At 37.4% G+C, this 15,656-nt stretch overlaps 1 protein-coding gene across 1 annotated transcript in view; it reads right to left on the bottom strand.

The window, feature by feature from the left end:
• Positions 1–15,656, bottom strand: part of PKD2L2 (polycystin 2 like 2, transient receptor potential cation channel) — a 40,769-nt gene that overhangs the window by 11,436 nt on the left and 13,677 nt on the right. The window contains exons 7-10 of the mRNA XM_043465421.1: positions 8,616–8,786; positions 7,930–8,111; positions 1,700–1,820; positions 565–666 (exon numbers count right to left, since the gene is read on the bottom strand). Coding sequence (XP_043321356.1) covers positions 565–666; positions 1,700–1,820; positions 7,930–8,111; positions 8,616–8,786 — 576 coding nt within the window. The remainder of the gene's footprint in view (positions 1–564; positions 667–1,699; positions 1,821–7,929; positions 8,112–8,615; positions 8,787–15,656) is intronic.

Here is a 15,656-nt window from a genome sequence, read left to right on the forward strand (position 1 = left end):
AGCAGAGGGAATATTCCTGCAGAGTCGGGGAATGACATGAGCAGAGGCCCAAAGGACACAATGAGAGCAAGCATGTGCTCAAAATATTAGCTGGCGCATGCAGTGCTGTAAGTGGAAGCATAGAAGGTAAAAATTGTATACTTAAATGATAATGAATAAGGATACATTGACACTTTGAGACTAGAGAAGGCCCTTGAATGTTTGAATAAAGAATTTGGACTTAATTTTGACAAGCCCAGGGAAACTTTGAAGAATTTTGAGTAGAGAAGTGACATGATCCAAGGCAAGGAAAGAGGCTAGAACAGAGAAGAAGATACTACCATACAGAAAATAGTGCTTTGCATTTAGTGCTCAATAACTTTTTTATATACTGAACTCTGAAATACTTTTTGGTCACATTTTTAAAGCCAGAGAACATTTCTCCTGGTAGTGAAACAGTACAAATATGAGTTACACTAGACCAAAGCAAAAACCCAAAACCCCTCCCTGCACTACCACTTGGGGTATAAACCAGACAAGACTGGCCTCAGAATTCTGATTAGGAGAAGAATTTGACATACATACCTTTTTAATCATTTTACCAAGTTGAAAATCTGGCCTTCTGCCTATTGAGTAGTCAGCTTTCACTTCAGAATAGGTATCATTAATTATTGCCAAGAACATGTTCTGGGGAGAAATAGTCAAATGAACTATTTCAGTAAAAATTTAATTTAAAAGTTAATGGCTTTGACAAGTGCTGTGATTGTAAAATTAGATTTAAATTTTAAAAGTAACTTATGTGCTCAGGAAGAGAGAAATGGCTATGCAGACTATAAAAAAATGTAGTGGAATGGGAAATATTTAGTGTGTGGATATGGGCAAGTATGTGTATGATAAATGGGAAAAGCAGAATGTAAAATAGTGCATATAAACTGGTTAATATATAAAAATTTATTAATGTTAGATATCAGAAGAAAACTTACAATAATATGTGTTCACAGGGTTTTTTTTTAAGTCTGTAGAGTTGTTTAAACGCACAATTTTACTAGGGCTCTTAAAACTACCAGTGTCCAGATTAACACAAACAGAATTGTGGCGAGAGTATTCTTAATCTCAAGCCAACCTCTCCACATTTTACCGTGGCCCAGATCTGTTGCTTTGAGGACTCCTGCCCACCATCAGAGTATAACTGCTGTGCATGACCAAAAAAAAAAAAAAAAGTTTTCATGGAGGACAGTAGCAGTGCTTTGAGTAGAAAAGCAAGTTCCTTGATTAGGAAGGCCAAATAGGTTTGTCCTGAGCACATGTGAGAGACTCATAAATTCTGGGGACTCATAAAAATGACAAAGGTGTGAGCTTTCAGCCATAAGGGCCAAAAGCTGTTGTGATGGGCAGAATATGAATGACCTGATTCATACTTACTGGTGTGAAATATCCCAGACTGGAGAGACCTGGGATATTCAAGTTATATGTGTAAAAGATTTAGCAACTCTTGGCACACAGTAAACACTCAGATGGTAACTATTATGGTCACATCCTCCATTGGACAACTTAAAATCACTTACACTTGCTGGATTACTAGAAATCTACACCATTCTTAATAAATGTTAAGTGTTCTGACAACTAAGCAGTGATACTGTAATTTCTTCTAAATTAGTAATTATATTTTTTATTTTGAAAAATATAAGCAAAAAAAGGGAGTATATTCGATCTTTCTTACCAGCAGGACAAAGAACACGAAAAAGATGAAAGTGATGAAGTAAATGGGTCCCAAGATACGATTGGCTTGCTGAATGCCAGCAAAATTAAAATCTCCAAGAACAATACGAAATTGCGTGAATCTTTTATGGGGATAAAGAAAAGCATTAGAAAATGTTATATCTCTTCATACATACATGACAACTAATGGTTACTAATGTGTCTAGGAAAAATACCTAACTGCATATGGTATGTGCTTTCTGGTTTTAGTTTTGTTAGCATAAAACCGGATGTAGATAATTCCCCTGAAGGCAAGACTTAATGGCTGAACAGATAGTTTAGGAAATGATGGGCTTCAATTTATTTAACCAATGTGAACCCAGTGTTCATCTCCAAGATTTTAACCTTGAGATTCCTGCTTACCAGCTTGTCTTGACAGTTATCTCCTTAGCCATTCCTGTGCCCTTATAAAACTTAGGATACTTAGACCTTTCCAAAAAGTGACTTTCAACTTGGACATAGACCCGAGAACCCTACAACTTCTTTTATCAATGATATGCTTAATTTCTGCTTCTCTACTGAAGTAATAAGGGTGCCAACAATTTATCACTTGTCAAGTCTCAAGCAAGTACTGGTAATGATCTTCAAACATGAGCCTGAGTTTTGTTTTTATTTTCTCCAATAAATATAAAAACTTGGCTTTGATGTGAAATAGCATTGAAAATATAAAGCTTCATTTTATTAATTTTATAGATGGAAAAATTAAGAAATTAAGGCTTTGAATGAGCATAGTAGTAGGAGAGGTAGAATTAGGATTTCATAACCTGAAGTCTTATTTTCTCATCACTAGCTTGCAGTGGTATTGCCAGACATACCAGAGATACATTAAAAATTATAAAAGTATAATATATGTATTAATATATATATATATATATATATTTAAGGGGAAACCTGGAAAGGAGTTTTTACTACTATGTAGACACTTCACTATCATTTTTCCAGTAGTTATGTACAGATGTCAGAGTTGGACCATAAAGGCCAAAGGATTGATGCTTTCTAATTGTGGTAATGGAGAAGACTCTATACAGTCCCTTGGACTGCAAGGAGATCAAACCAGTCAGTCCTAAAGGAAATCAACCCTGAATATTCATTGGAAGGACTGAAGCTGAAGCTCCAATACTTTGGCCACCTAATGCGAAGAGCCAACTCATTAGAAAAGACCCTGATGTTGGGAAAGATTGAATGCAGGAGGAGAAGGGACGACAGGATGAGATATTTAGATGGCATCACTGACTCAATGGACATGAGTTTGAGTAAACTCTGGGAGTTGTTGAGGGACAGGGAGACCTGGTGTGCTGCAGTCCATGGGGTCGCAAAGAGTTGGACACAACTTAATGACTAAACAACAGACACTTTGCATGATTAGTCAGTCAAAGGACTGAAAAAGAATGTTTCTTATTTTTAAGCCAAAACATGAAGGGAACCATAGGACCATGTATAATAAAGGAAGAAAATATATTCAAAGAAATCAGCTATTTGGAGTCCTAGGACTCAAGAGTTTTCTGGAATTTCATGCTTGGTACCTGCTGCTGCTGCTGCTAAGTCACTTCAGTCGTGTCCGACTCTGTGCGAACCCATAGACAGCAGCCCACCAGGCTCCCCCGTCCCTGGGACCTGAGACCTGACTAAATCATATGTAAAATACTTATCTAGTTTCTAATACTGGATTCAAATGCTTTTTACATAAGACAGAAATGCTGAATCTCAGCAAATCAAACTTTTTTCTCTCTGGCATAGGAGAATATGAGGTTCTGTTTAAGTGTTTCTAATATGATTTTTTTATGCTTAGGTTGTATTTAAGAAACGATCAGTATTTGATACTTTTTCAAATATGTCACTTTTTACACTATCCTGTTCTCTAAAGATATTTTCTGACTTGTGTTTTATTTCTCTAAATATATCATTATTATTTGAAGTCTTTGAGTCTGTTTCTGTTGTCTGTTGTATCTGTTAGTTCTTACTTAGGATTTTTTCCTCCTTTTATACGAGGTTATCTTTGACCATGAGCAGAAAATTATACTTGAAGGACTTGGGATGAAGATACCGTTCTCCAGAGAGATTTGTATATGTGTCTGCAGGTGTATATGGACATTCTAGCTTGGGGCTATCTTAAACCAAATTCAAGATAATGAGGTTCCCTGGATACCTAGGTGATTAAACCCCTACTTCAAGTCACTGAGGGATTTATTTTTAACTTGAGGCTGTAGCACTTCAGATCCCTGCTTTATGTATGGTGAGGTTATCAGACACTGCTCTTCTCCCCCTACCCCGCTTTCCAACACAGACACAAAGGCTCTGGGTTTCTCTTCTGTCTCCTCCTTGAGAAGTAACTAGGAACACAATTTCTTAACTGTTTCCTCTGGATCAGCAAAAATGCCTCCACGATGGAGATTTTGGGGAAGATGGAGTAAGGAGCACTAGGAATCTGTCTTACCACCTTGACAACAGTCTCACTGGTACAATCTGATATAACATTTGAAATGAACTCTAGAGTCTGTTGAAGGCTTGCAACATTTAGGAAAGGACTGTACAATTTGGGTGAATTTAAACTTTTAGTTTGACAGCAGCTACCCACCTCCTGGGCTTCCCAGGTGACTCGGTGGTAGAGAATCCATCTCCCAATGCAGGAGACTCTGGTTTGATCCCTGAGTTGGGGAGATAACCCTGCAGGAGGAATTGGCAACCCACTCCAGCATTCTTGCCAGGAAAATTTCATGGACAGAGGAGTCTGGTGGACTATAGTCCATGGGGTCATAAAGAGTTGGACATGACTGAGTGAGTGAGTGAGCGAGCATGTGTGCATGTGCACACACACTTCCAATCCCTCAGCCCATGGCAGGTGGCCCTGTGTGTATTCCTGGAGCAGCTTGTGCATAGCTTATGGGAGCCAGGGTGGGCAAGAAGGATTGGGTTGTCCAAACATCAGGGGTCTGTGTTCTGATTGCTGCTGCTGATGACAGAGGCAGGTATCTTACTACATTGGTTGCAAGTGCCTCCCTCTCTGGCCGAAGCAATGTCCTTGGGATTGAAAAGCCCAGTGCCCTTTCCTCCTTCATTTTTTCTTTCTTTCCTTTGGGAACCAGACATTAAAGACTAGGACACTAAAAAAACAAACAAAAAAACCCCTGCATATGTGGAGGAAATTAGAAAATCACCATGCCTACCCAAGGAATGGCACAGACTCAGAGCTGAGAAGACCTTTAAGTTTACACCTCAGGCTGATCCTCAGCATGGAAACAGTTAACAATGAAAAACAACAACAGAAAACATAGCAGGCCCTGGGGAAGGGAAATTAGCTGATTTCTAAAATTATCACATTGTTACACTTAAATTTCTAGTTTTCAACAAAAAATGACAAGGCATACAAAGAAACGGGAGTATGGCCTATTCAAAGGGAAAAAGTGAATCAACAGAAACTACCCCTGAGTAAGACCACATGGCAGATCTACTAGACCTAACCATTTTAAAGATGCTCAAAGAACTAAAAGAAGTTGGAGAAAGTCAAGAAAACTAAGTATGAACAAAATGGAAATATCAGGAAAAAGAAAACCTCAAACCAAAAAGCAATTCTAGAGCTGCAAAGTACAATAACTGAAATGAAAATTCATTAGAGGAATTCAAAGGTTGATTTGCAGGCAGAAAAAAAAAATTAGTGAATTTGAAGATAGAGCCATTGAAATTACTGAGTCTGAGGAACAGAAAGAGAAGAGTTTACAGAAAAAGTGAACAGAGCCTTAAGGGACTTATGAGACATCATCAAGTGGACCAAGATATGCATAAGCATATGAAAAGATGCTCAGTATTGCTAATCAGTAGAGAAATGCAAGTCCAAAATACAATGAGATACCATACCTCACACCCATTAGGATGGCTACTATCAAAATAATTTTTGATAAAGCTGTGGAAAAATTGAAACATATATGCACTGTTAGAAGAAATGTAAAATGCAGTGTCCACTGTGGACAACAGTATAGCAGTTTCTCAGGAAATTCAAAATAGAATTACCATATGATCCAACAATTCTACTTCTGGGTATATACCCAAAAGAATTCAAAGTAGGATCTCAAAGTGATTTGTACACCGTGTTTTCACAGTAGCATTATTCAGGAGATTGAAAACATGGAAGCAGCTCAAGTGTCATTGACAGATTAATGGATAAGCAAAATGTGGTGTGTATGTAAACACACGCACAGTGGAGTATTATTCAGCCTCAAAAAGGAAGGAAATCCTGACATATTCTACAACATTGTTGACAATATGCTAAGTGGAATAAATTAGTCAGAAATGGACACATACTGTATGATTCTATGAGAATTGCCTAAAGTAATCAAAGTCAGAGACAAAAAGTACAATGATGGTTGCAGGGGCTGGAGTGGGGGGAGAAAGGGAGAATTCCTGTTTAGTATAAGTTTCAGTTTTGCAAGAAAGAAAGATTTCTGGAGATGAAGGATGGTGATGATTGAACAACACGAATGTACTTCACTCTTAGAAATGGTTTTAAAAGTGGTTAAGATGGTAAATTTTATAACAGCTTAAAATCTTTAAAAAAACCTTCAGGGACAAATAGCTTTGGATGCTGGAGCTACTTCTCTGGGTTCTTGCTTTCTGATTTTGGACACTCATAAATTGTGAAGAGATTGATTTGAATAGCCTTGCACATCATTACCAAAAGCAGAAGTTCCCTCATTAGTCCATTCCGAACTTTTCTGTCTGCTTAATTTATGTCTTATACTTTCTTTCCTCCCATTATCCAAGGTGAGACACATTTCCAAGGTTCTGTAGATTATTACATTCATATTTAATGTCCAATATTAATTAGTTTTATTACTACACTTAAGATCCTAGGAAGGGACCAAGAAGTTGTTGAAACTGCAAACATTGACTCAGGGTAAACTAATTAGACTTCTCATTTGTAGTTGGAAGGGACCTCTGGAAGTTATTTAGTTCAGCCCATTCATTTACAGATTAATTAAGATCTAGAAAAATTAAATAGCTAGTGGCAGAGGTAGAAAGTAGAATTCTATCATCTTGTTTAGTAAAGGATTATTTCAGAAAAAATTTATTTCAAACAGTGGTACTTCAATTATTTACATGTGGATAATGAAATTTTTCCGACTAAGTCAGTTCAGTTGCTCAGTAATGTCTGAATCTTTGTGATCCCATGGACTGCACTAAAATTTACCCCCAATTGAGTAAAAGGACCATGGACATATTTGAGGAATTCTGAACTGAAGAAAGTAGTACAGTTTTTCTCAGAGCCATATGTTACCATGGACTACAAATTTCCAAGAGTGATGCAAAATTTCCTAAACTTTCTTAAATATGAAACTATTTCCCCCAGATAATCTTAGTCTAGATTGTACAGAACACATTTTTGAGACCTGATATTTTAGACCAGCAGACCCCAAAGTATTTGGCACCTGGGACCAGTTTCGTGGAAGACAATTCTTCCATGGGCTGCAGAAGCAGGGATGGCTTCAAGATGATTTAAGCACATTACATTTATTGTGCACTTTGTTTCTATTAATTACATCAGCTCCACCTCAGATCATCAGGCTTTAGATCCAGGAGGTTGAGGACCCCTGTTTTAGACAAGCATATATATATATATATATATATATATTTTTTTTTTTTTAATAAAACTTGTTTTACCTACTCAAAAGTGGAAGTCTATTTATTAAAATTACTCACTTTTAAAGAAGAGCCTGAATACTTTTCTAGGCACTCTGCCTAATCAGTTCTTTAAGTTAGTTATCTGCTAGTTGCTTTATGTGTATAAAGCTATTTTTAAAATTCAGCTTTGCCAGATGAGCAAAGGACAATCAAGTCAATATCAATGAAAGGATTCTAAAGATACCCTCGAAAGAAAACACTTAGAATTTCTTTTGCCCAGAGAATAGATACTATGGAGACATGGAGCCAATATTTTTTAACTTAGATAAAATTTTCACTTCTAGAAAAGTAAAAAATTATTTTTCTAACTTGACTTAGTAACATGTGAAGAGTGGATAACACCATCAATTTGGATCTTTCAATGCCTAACTGCACTTTGAGTATAACAGATATTTAGCCATCGGTGAAAATATCAAACCATTTTAAAATTTATTAAAGCTTATTTCACTACTTACAGGCATTTTCATGATTTTTTGTTATAAACTGGAAAATATAATTATGTTTATACTAAGAGCTTACATGGCATTTTGAAAAGTGGAAAAGTCGTCAACCTGTGATCCAAAAACAAGAAATCCTAACTGAGCGTAAGCAAAGAATATTATAAAAAACATGATAGCAAATCCTATTATGTCTTTGATACATCGTGACAAGGTTGATGACAGCTGAGACATTGTCTTATTAAAGCTTATGAATTTGAATATCTGAAAAAGAACAAAATTAATTGGAATAGAATACTAAAGATTATACTTACTTAGAGTAAGTTAATTTCAGAAGAAATCTGCTTCAAATTAAAAGAGATGCTTAATGATAGTCAAGGATGTTTCAGGATTTGCCAGCAATCACCACAAAGCAAAACTACTTTAAAAATTACTGTATAGTTAAGAGTATCTTTTTGTTTTTTTTTCATAACTTTGTAGTTTGAGTTCTCATTATCTAGTGTAATAAAGTGAAGTCGCTCAGTCATGTCCAACTCTTTGCAACCCCATGGACTGTAGCTGCCAGGCTCTGCCATCCATGGGATTTTCCAGGCAAGAATACTGGAGTGGGTCGCCATTTCCTTCTCCAGGGGATCTTCCCAACCTAGGGATTGAACCCGGGTCTCCCACCCTGCAGGCAGACTCTTTACCATCTGAGCCACCAGGGAAGGCCTTTATCTAATGTAATAAAACATATCTAATCTGTTACGGCTGATAAAATAGAAATACCTTTATCCATGCAAAGAAGATGGTTATGGCAATTATATTATTGTAATAAATGTGCCAGTATGCAAGAAAATAGAAATCTGAATATTTTTCAGTATCTCTTAGCAGTTGTCCAAGCATGCGATAAATTTGCATATTAGAGTATGAGCTGAAGAAAACAGTCGAAAAACATAACTAAATGGAAAAATAAGAAGAGTTAGTTATCATTTCTACCTCTAAATCTGTAGCCTATATACAAATACATGAAAAACTTCATCAAAAGGTCAACCAAAAGGAAGGGATAAGACATAGGCTTTTATATAAATTAAAGTAAGCCTCAATTTATAGAAGTTTAAGGTAGCATAATTATAAAAGTAACAAAATATTGGCTATATGTATTGGCAAATCTATATGCCTTTTTGTTTCTTTGAGGCATAAAACACAAATATATAAAATGATTATATAATTCTGACTAGGTTATAAGAGTTTTTGCTCCATGTAACTACATGATACCTAAGAGTTTAATATTTTTCACTCTTAAGAAAAAATTTTTTTACAGTTCCAAAGAAATAACCCCCTTTAGGACTCTGTAACAATTCTTTTTAAAAATTTTATTAATTTTTTATTGAAGGATAATTGCTTTACAGACTTCTGTTGTTTTCTGTCAAACCTCAAAAAGAATCAGCCACAGGTATACATATCAGTTCAGTTCAGTCCCTGTCATGTCCGACTCTTTGCGACCCCATGGACTATAGCATGCCAGGCCTCCCTGCCCATCACCAGCTCCAAGAGTTTACTCAAACTAATGTGCATCGAGTCAGTGATGCCATCCAACCATCTCATCCTCTGTCATCCCCTTCTCCTCCCGCCTTCAATCTTTTTTTTCCTTTAATTTATTTTTATTAGTTGGAGGCTAATTACTTTACAATATTTAGTGGTTTTTGCCATACATTTACATGAATCAGCCATGGATTTACATGTGTTCCCCATCCCGATCCCCCTCCCACCTCTCTCTCCATCCCATCCCTCTGGGTCTTCCCCATGCACCAGCCCTGAGCACTTGTCTCATGTATCCAACCTGGGCTGGTGATCTGTTTCACACTTGATAGTATACTTGTTTCAATGCTGTTCTCTCTGAACATCCCACCCTCGCCATCTCCCACAGAGTCTAAAAGTCTGTTCTGTACATCTGTGTCTCTTTTTCTGTCTTGCATATAGGGTTATCATTACCATCTTTCTAAATTCCATATATATGCATTAGTATACTGTATTGACTTTATCTTTCTGGCTTACTTCACTTTGTATAATGGGCTCCAGTTTCATCCATCTCATTAGAACTGATTCAAATGAATTCTTTTTAATGGCTGAGTAATATTCCATAGTGTATATGTACCACAGCTTCCTTATCCATTCGTCTGCTGATGGGCATCTAGGTTGCTTCCGCTTTCAGTCTTTCCCAGCATCAGGGTCTTTTCCAGTGAGTCATTTCTTCGCTTCAGGTGGTCAAAGTATTGGAGCTTCAGCTTCAGCATCAGTCCTTCCAATGAATATTCAGGACTGATTTCCTTTAGGATGTACTGGTGGATCTCTGCAGTCCAAGGGACTCTCAAGAGTCATCTCCAACACAGTTCAAAAGCATCAATTCTTCGGTGATCAGCTTTCTTTACAGTCCAACTCTCACATCCATACATGACTACTGGAAAAACCATAGCCTTGACTAGATGGACTTTTTGTTGGCAAAGTAATGTCTGCTTTTTAATATGATGTCTAGGTTGGTCATAACTTTTCTTCCAAGGAGGAAGCGTCTTTTAATTTCAAGGCTGCAGTCACCATCTGCAGTGATTTTGGATCCTCCCCCAAAATAAAGTCTCTCACTGTTTCCATTGCTTCCCCATTTATTTGCTATGAAGTGATGGGACCAGATGCCATGATCTTAGTTTTCTGAATGTTGAATTTTAAGCCAACTTTTTCACTCTCCTCTTTCATCAAGAGGCTCTTTAGTTCTTCGTTTTCTGCAATAAGTATGATGTCATCTGCATATCTGAGGTTATTGATATTTCTCCTGGCAATCTTGATTCCAGCTTGTGCTTCATCCAGCCCAGCATTTCTCATGATGTACTCTACATATAAGTTAAATAAACACGGTGACAATATGCAGCCTTGATGTACTGCTTTCCCGATTTGGAACTAGTTTTGTTCCATGTCCAGTTCTAACTGTTGCTACTTGACCTGCATACAGATTTCTCAGGAGGCAGGTCAGGTGGTCTGATATTCCCATCTCTTGAAGAATTTCCCACAGTTTGTTGTGATCCACACAGTAAAAGGCTTTGGCATAGTCAATAAAGCAGAAGTAAATGTTTTTCTGGAACTCTTTTGCTTTTTCAATGATCCAACAGATGTTGGCAATTTGATCTCTGGTTCCTCTGCCTTTTTTAAATCCAGGTTGAACATCTGGAAGTTCACAGTTCATGTATTGCTGAAGCCTGGCTTGGAGAATTTTGAGCATTACTTTACTAGTGTGTGAGATGAGTGAAATTGTGTGGTAGTTTGAGCATTCTTTGGCATTGCCTTTCTTTGAGATTGGAATGAAAACGCACCTTTTCCAGTCCTGTGGCCACTGCTGAGTTTTCCAAATTTGCTGGCATATTGAGTGCAGCACTTTCACAGCATCATCTTTCAGGATTTGAAATAGCTCAACTGGAATTCCATCACCTTCACTAGCTTTGTTCATAGTGATGCTTCCTAAGGCTCACTTGACTTCACATTCCAGGATGTCTGGCTCTAGGTGAGTGACCACACCATCGTGATTATCTGGGTCATGAAAATCTTTTTTGTATAGTTCTTCTGTGTATTCTTGCTACCTCTTCTTAATATCTTCTGCTTCTGTTAGGTCCATACCATTTCTGTTCTTTATTGTGCCCATCTTTGCATGAAATGTTCCCTTCAAAGCTCTAATTTTCTTGAAGAGATCTCTAGTCTTTCCCATTCTATTGTTTTCCTCTATTTCTTTGCAATGATCACTGAGGAAGGCTTTTTTTTCATCTCTCCTTGCTATTCTTTGGAACTTTGCATTCAAATGGGTATAGATTTCCTTTTCTCTTTTGCCTTTTGCTTCTCTTCTTTTCACAGCTATATGCAAGACCTCCTCAGACAACCATTTTGCTTTTTGCATTTCTTTTTCTTGGGGATGGTCTTGATCCCTGTCTCCTGTATAATGTCACGAACCTCCATCCATAGTTCTTCAGGCACTCTGTCAGATCTAATCCCTTGAATCTATTTCTCAGTTCTGCTGTATACTCATAAGGGATTTGATTTAGGTCATATGTGAATGGTCTAGTGGTTTTCCTTACTTTCTTGAATTGAAGTCTGAATTTGGCAATAAGGAGTTCATGATCTGAGCCACAGTCAGCTCCCAGTCTTGTTTTTGCTGACTGTATTGAGCTTCTCCATCTTTGGCTGCAAAAAATATAATCAATCTGATTTTGATATTGACCATCTTGTGATATCCATGTGCAGAGTCTTCCCTTGTTTTGTTGGAAGCGGGTGTTTGCTGTGACCAGTGCTTTCTCTTGGCAAAGCTCTATTTGCCTTTCCCCTGCTTCATTCTGTACTCCAAGGCCAAATTTGTCTTTTTCTCCAGGTATCTCTTGACCTCCTACTTTTGCATTCCAGTTCCCTTTAAGGAAAAGGACATCTTTTTTGGGTGTTAGTTCTAGAAGGTCTTGTAGGTTTTCATAGAACCGTTCAACTTCAGCTTCTTCAGCACTACTGGTCCGGGCATAGACTTGGATTACTGTGATATTGAATGATTTGCCTTGGAAACGAACAGAGATCATGCTGTCGTTTTTGAGATTGCATCCAAGTACTGCATTTCAGACTCTTTTGTTGACTATGATGGCTACTCCATTTCTTCTAAGGGATTCTTGTCCACAATAGTAGATATAATGGTCATCTGAGTTAAGTTCACCCATTCCAGTCCATTTTAGTTAGCTGATTCCTGCAATGTCGATGTTCACTCTTACCATCTCCTGTTTGACCACTTCCAATTTGCCTTGATTCATGGACCTAACATTCCAGGTTCTTATGCAATATTGCTCTTTACAGCATGGGACTTTACTTCCATCACCAGTTACATCCACAACTGTGTGTTGTTTCTGCTTTGGCTCCATCTCATTCTTTTTGGAGTTAATTCTCCACTGATCTCCAGTAACATATTGGGCACCTACCGACCTGGGGATTTCATCTTTCAGTGTCCTATCTTTTTGCCTTTTCATACTGTTCATGGGGTTCTCATGGCAAGAATACTGAAGTGGTTTGACATTCCCTTCTCCAGTGGTATACACATATCCCCACCCTTTTGAAACTCCATCCTATGTCCCTCCCCATCTCACCCCTCTAGGTTAATACAGAGCCCCTGTTTGAGTTTCCTTAGCTATACAGCAAATTCTCGTTGGTTATCTATTTACATATGGTAATATGTTTCCATATTACCCTTTCCATATATGTCACCCTCTCCTCCCCTCTCCCTATTTCTATAAGTCTATTCTCTATGTCTATTTCTCCATTGCTGCAGTGTAAATAAATTCTTCAGTACCATTTTCTAGATTCTGTATATATGTGTTAGAATATGATATTTATCTTTCTCTTTCTGACTTACTTCACTCTATATTAATAGGTTCTTGGTTCATTCACCTCATTAGAACTGACTCAAATCCATTCCTTTTTATGGCTAAGTAAGAGTCCACTGTGTATATGTACCACAACTTCTCCATCCATTCATCTGTCGATGGACATCTAGGTTGCTTCCATGTTCTAGCTATTGTAAATAGTGCTGCAGTGAACAATGGGACACATGTTTCTTTTTCAGTTTTGGTTTCCTCAGGGTATATGCCTAGGAGTGGGATTGCTGGGTCATATAGTGGTTTTATTCCTAACTTTTTAAGGAATCTCCAAACCATCTTGCATAGTGGCTGTATCAGTTTACATTCCCACCAACAGTGCAAGAGCATTCCCTTTTCTCCATACCCTCTCCAGCATTTATTGTTTGTAGACTTTTTGATGATGGCCATTCTGACCGGTGTGAGGTGATATCTCATTGTAGTTTTGATTTGCATTTCTCTAATAATGAGCAATACTGAGCCTCTTTTCATGTGTTTGTTAGCCATCTGTATGTATTCTTTGGAGATATGTCTATTTACGTGTTTCTCCCACTGTTTGAGTGGGTTGGTTGTTCTTCTGGCATTGAGTTGTATGAGCTGCTTGTATATTTTGGAAATTAATCCTTTGTCAGTTGTTTCATTTGCTATTATTTTCTCCCATTCTGAGGGTTGTCTTTTCACCTTGCTTATAATTTCCTTTGCTGTGCAAAAGGTTTTAAGTTTAATCAGGTCCCACTTGTTTACTTTTGTTTTTATTTCCATTACTATAGGAGGTGGGTCATAGAGGATCCTGCTTTGATTTATTCATTGACTGTTCTGCCTATGTTTTCCTCTAAGAGTTTTATAGTTTCTGGTCTTACATTTAGGTCTTTATTTATTTATTTATTTTTATTTTTTTCCATTTATTTTTATTAGTTGGAGGCTAATTACTTTATAGTATTGTAGTGGTTTTTGCCATACATTGACATGAATCAGCCATGGATTTTCATGTGTTCCCCATCCCGATCCCCTCTCTGCCTCCCTCTCCATCCTATCCCTCTGGGTCTTCCCAGTGCACCAGCCCTGAGCACTTGTCTCATGCATCCCACCTGGGCTGATGATCTGTTTCACCCTTGATAGTGTACTTGTTTCAATGCTGTTCTCTCAGAACATCCCACACTCGCCTTCTCCCACAGAGTCTAAAAGTCTGTTCTGTACATCTGTGTCTCTTTTTCTGTCTTGCATATAGGGTTATTATTACCATCTTTCTAAATTCCATATATATGCATTAGTATACTGTATTGGTCTTTATCTTTCTGGCTTACTTCACTCTGTATAATGGGCTCCAGTTTCATCCATCTCATTAGAACTGATTCAAATGAAATCTTTTTAATGGCTGAGTAATATTCCATAGTGTATATGTACCACAGCTTCCTTATCCATTCATCTGCTGATGGGCATCTAGGTTGCTTCCATGTCCTGGCTATTATAAACAGTGCTGCGATGAACATTGGGGTACACGTGTCTCTTTCAGATCTGGTTTCCTCAGTGTGTATGCCCAGGAGTGGGATTGCTGGGTCATATGGCAGTTCTATTTCCAGTTTTTTAAGGAATCTCCACACTGTTCTCCATAGGGGCCGTACTAGTTTGCATTCCCACTAACAGTGTAAGAGGGTTCCCTTTTCTCCACACCCTCTCCAGCATTTATTGCTTGTAGACTTTTGGATAGCAGCCATTCTGACTGGCGTGTAATTGTAGTTTTCTTTTTTTGTGTTGTCTTTGTCTGGTTTTGGTATCAGGGTGATGGTGCCTCGTAGAATGAGTTTGGAAGTGTTCCTTCCCCTGCAATTTTTTGAAAGACTTTTAGAAGGATAGGCATTAGCTCTTCTCTAAATATTTGATAGAATTCTCCTGTGAAGCCCTCTGGTCCTAGGCTTTTGTTTTCTGGGAAATTTTTGATCACAGCTTCAATTTCAATGCTTGTAATTGGGTTGTTCATAACTTCTATTTCTTCCTGGTTCACTCTTGGAAGATTGAACTTTTCTAAGAATCTGCTCATTTCTTCTAGATTATCCATTTTTATTGCCATATAGTTGTTCATAATAGTCTCTTATAATCTTTTGTATTTCTTCATTGTCTGTTGTAATTTCTCCTTTTTCATTTCTAAGTTTGTTGATTTGATTCTCTTTTGTTCTTGATGAGTCTGGCTAAAGGTTTGTGAATTTTGTTTATCTTCTCAAAGAACCAGCCTTTAGTTTTATTAATCTTTACTATTGTTTCTTTTGCTTCTTTTTCATTTACTTCTGCTCAGATCTTTATGATTTATTTCCTTTTACTGATTTTTTTTTGGTTCTTGTTTTTCCAGTTGTTGTAAGTGTAGAGTTAGGTTGTCTTTTCAATGTTTTTCTTGTTTTTTTTGAGGTAGGAT

This window comes from Cervus canadensis, chromosome 4 (assembly GCF_019320065.1).
Source record: "Cervus canadensis isolate Bull #8, Minnesota chromosome 4, ASM1932006v1, whole genome shotgun sequence".
Classification (NCBI taxonomy): Eukaryota; Metazoa; Chordata; class Mammalia; order Artiodactyla; family Cervidae; genus Cervus; species Cervus canadensis.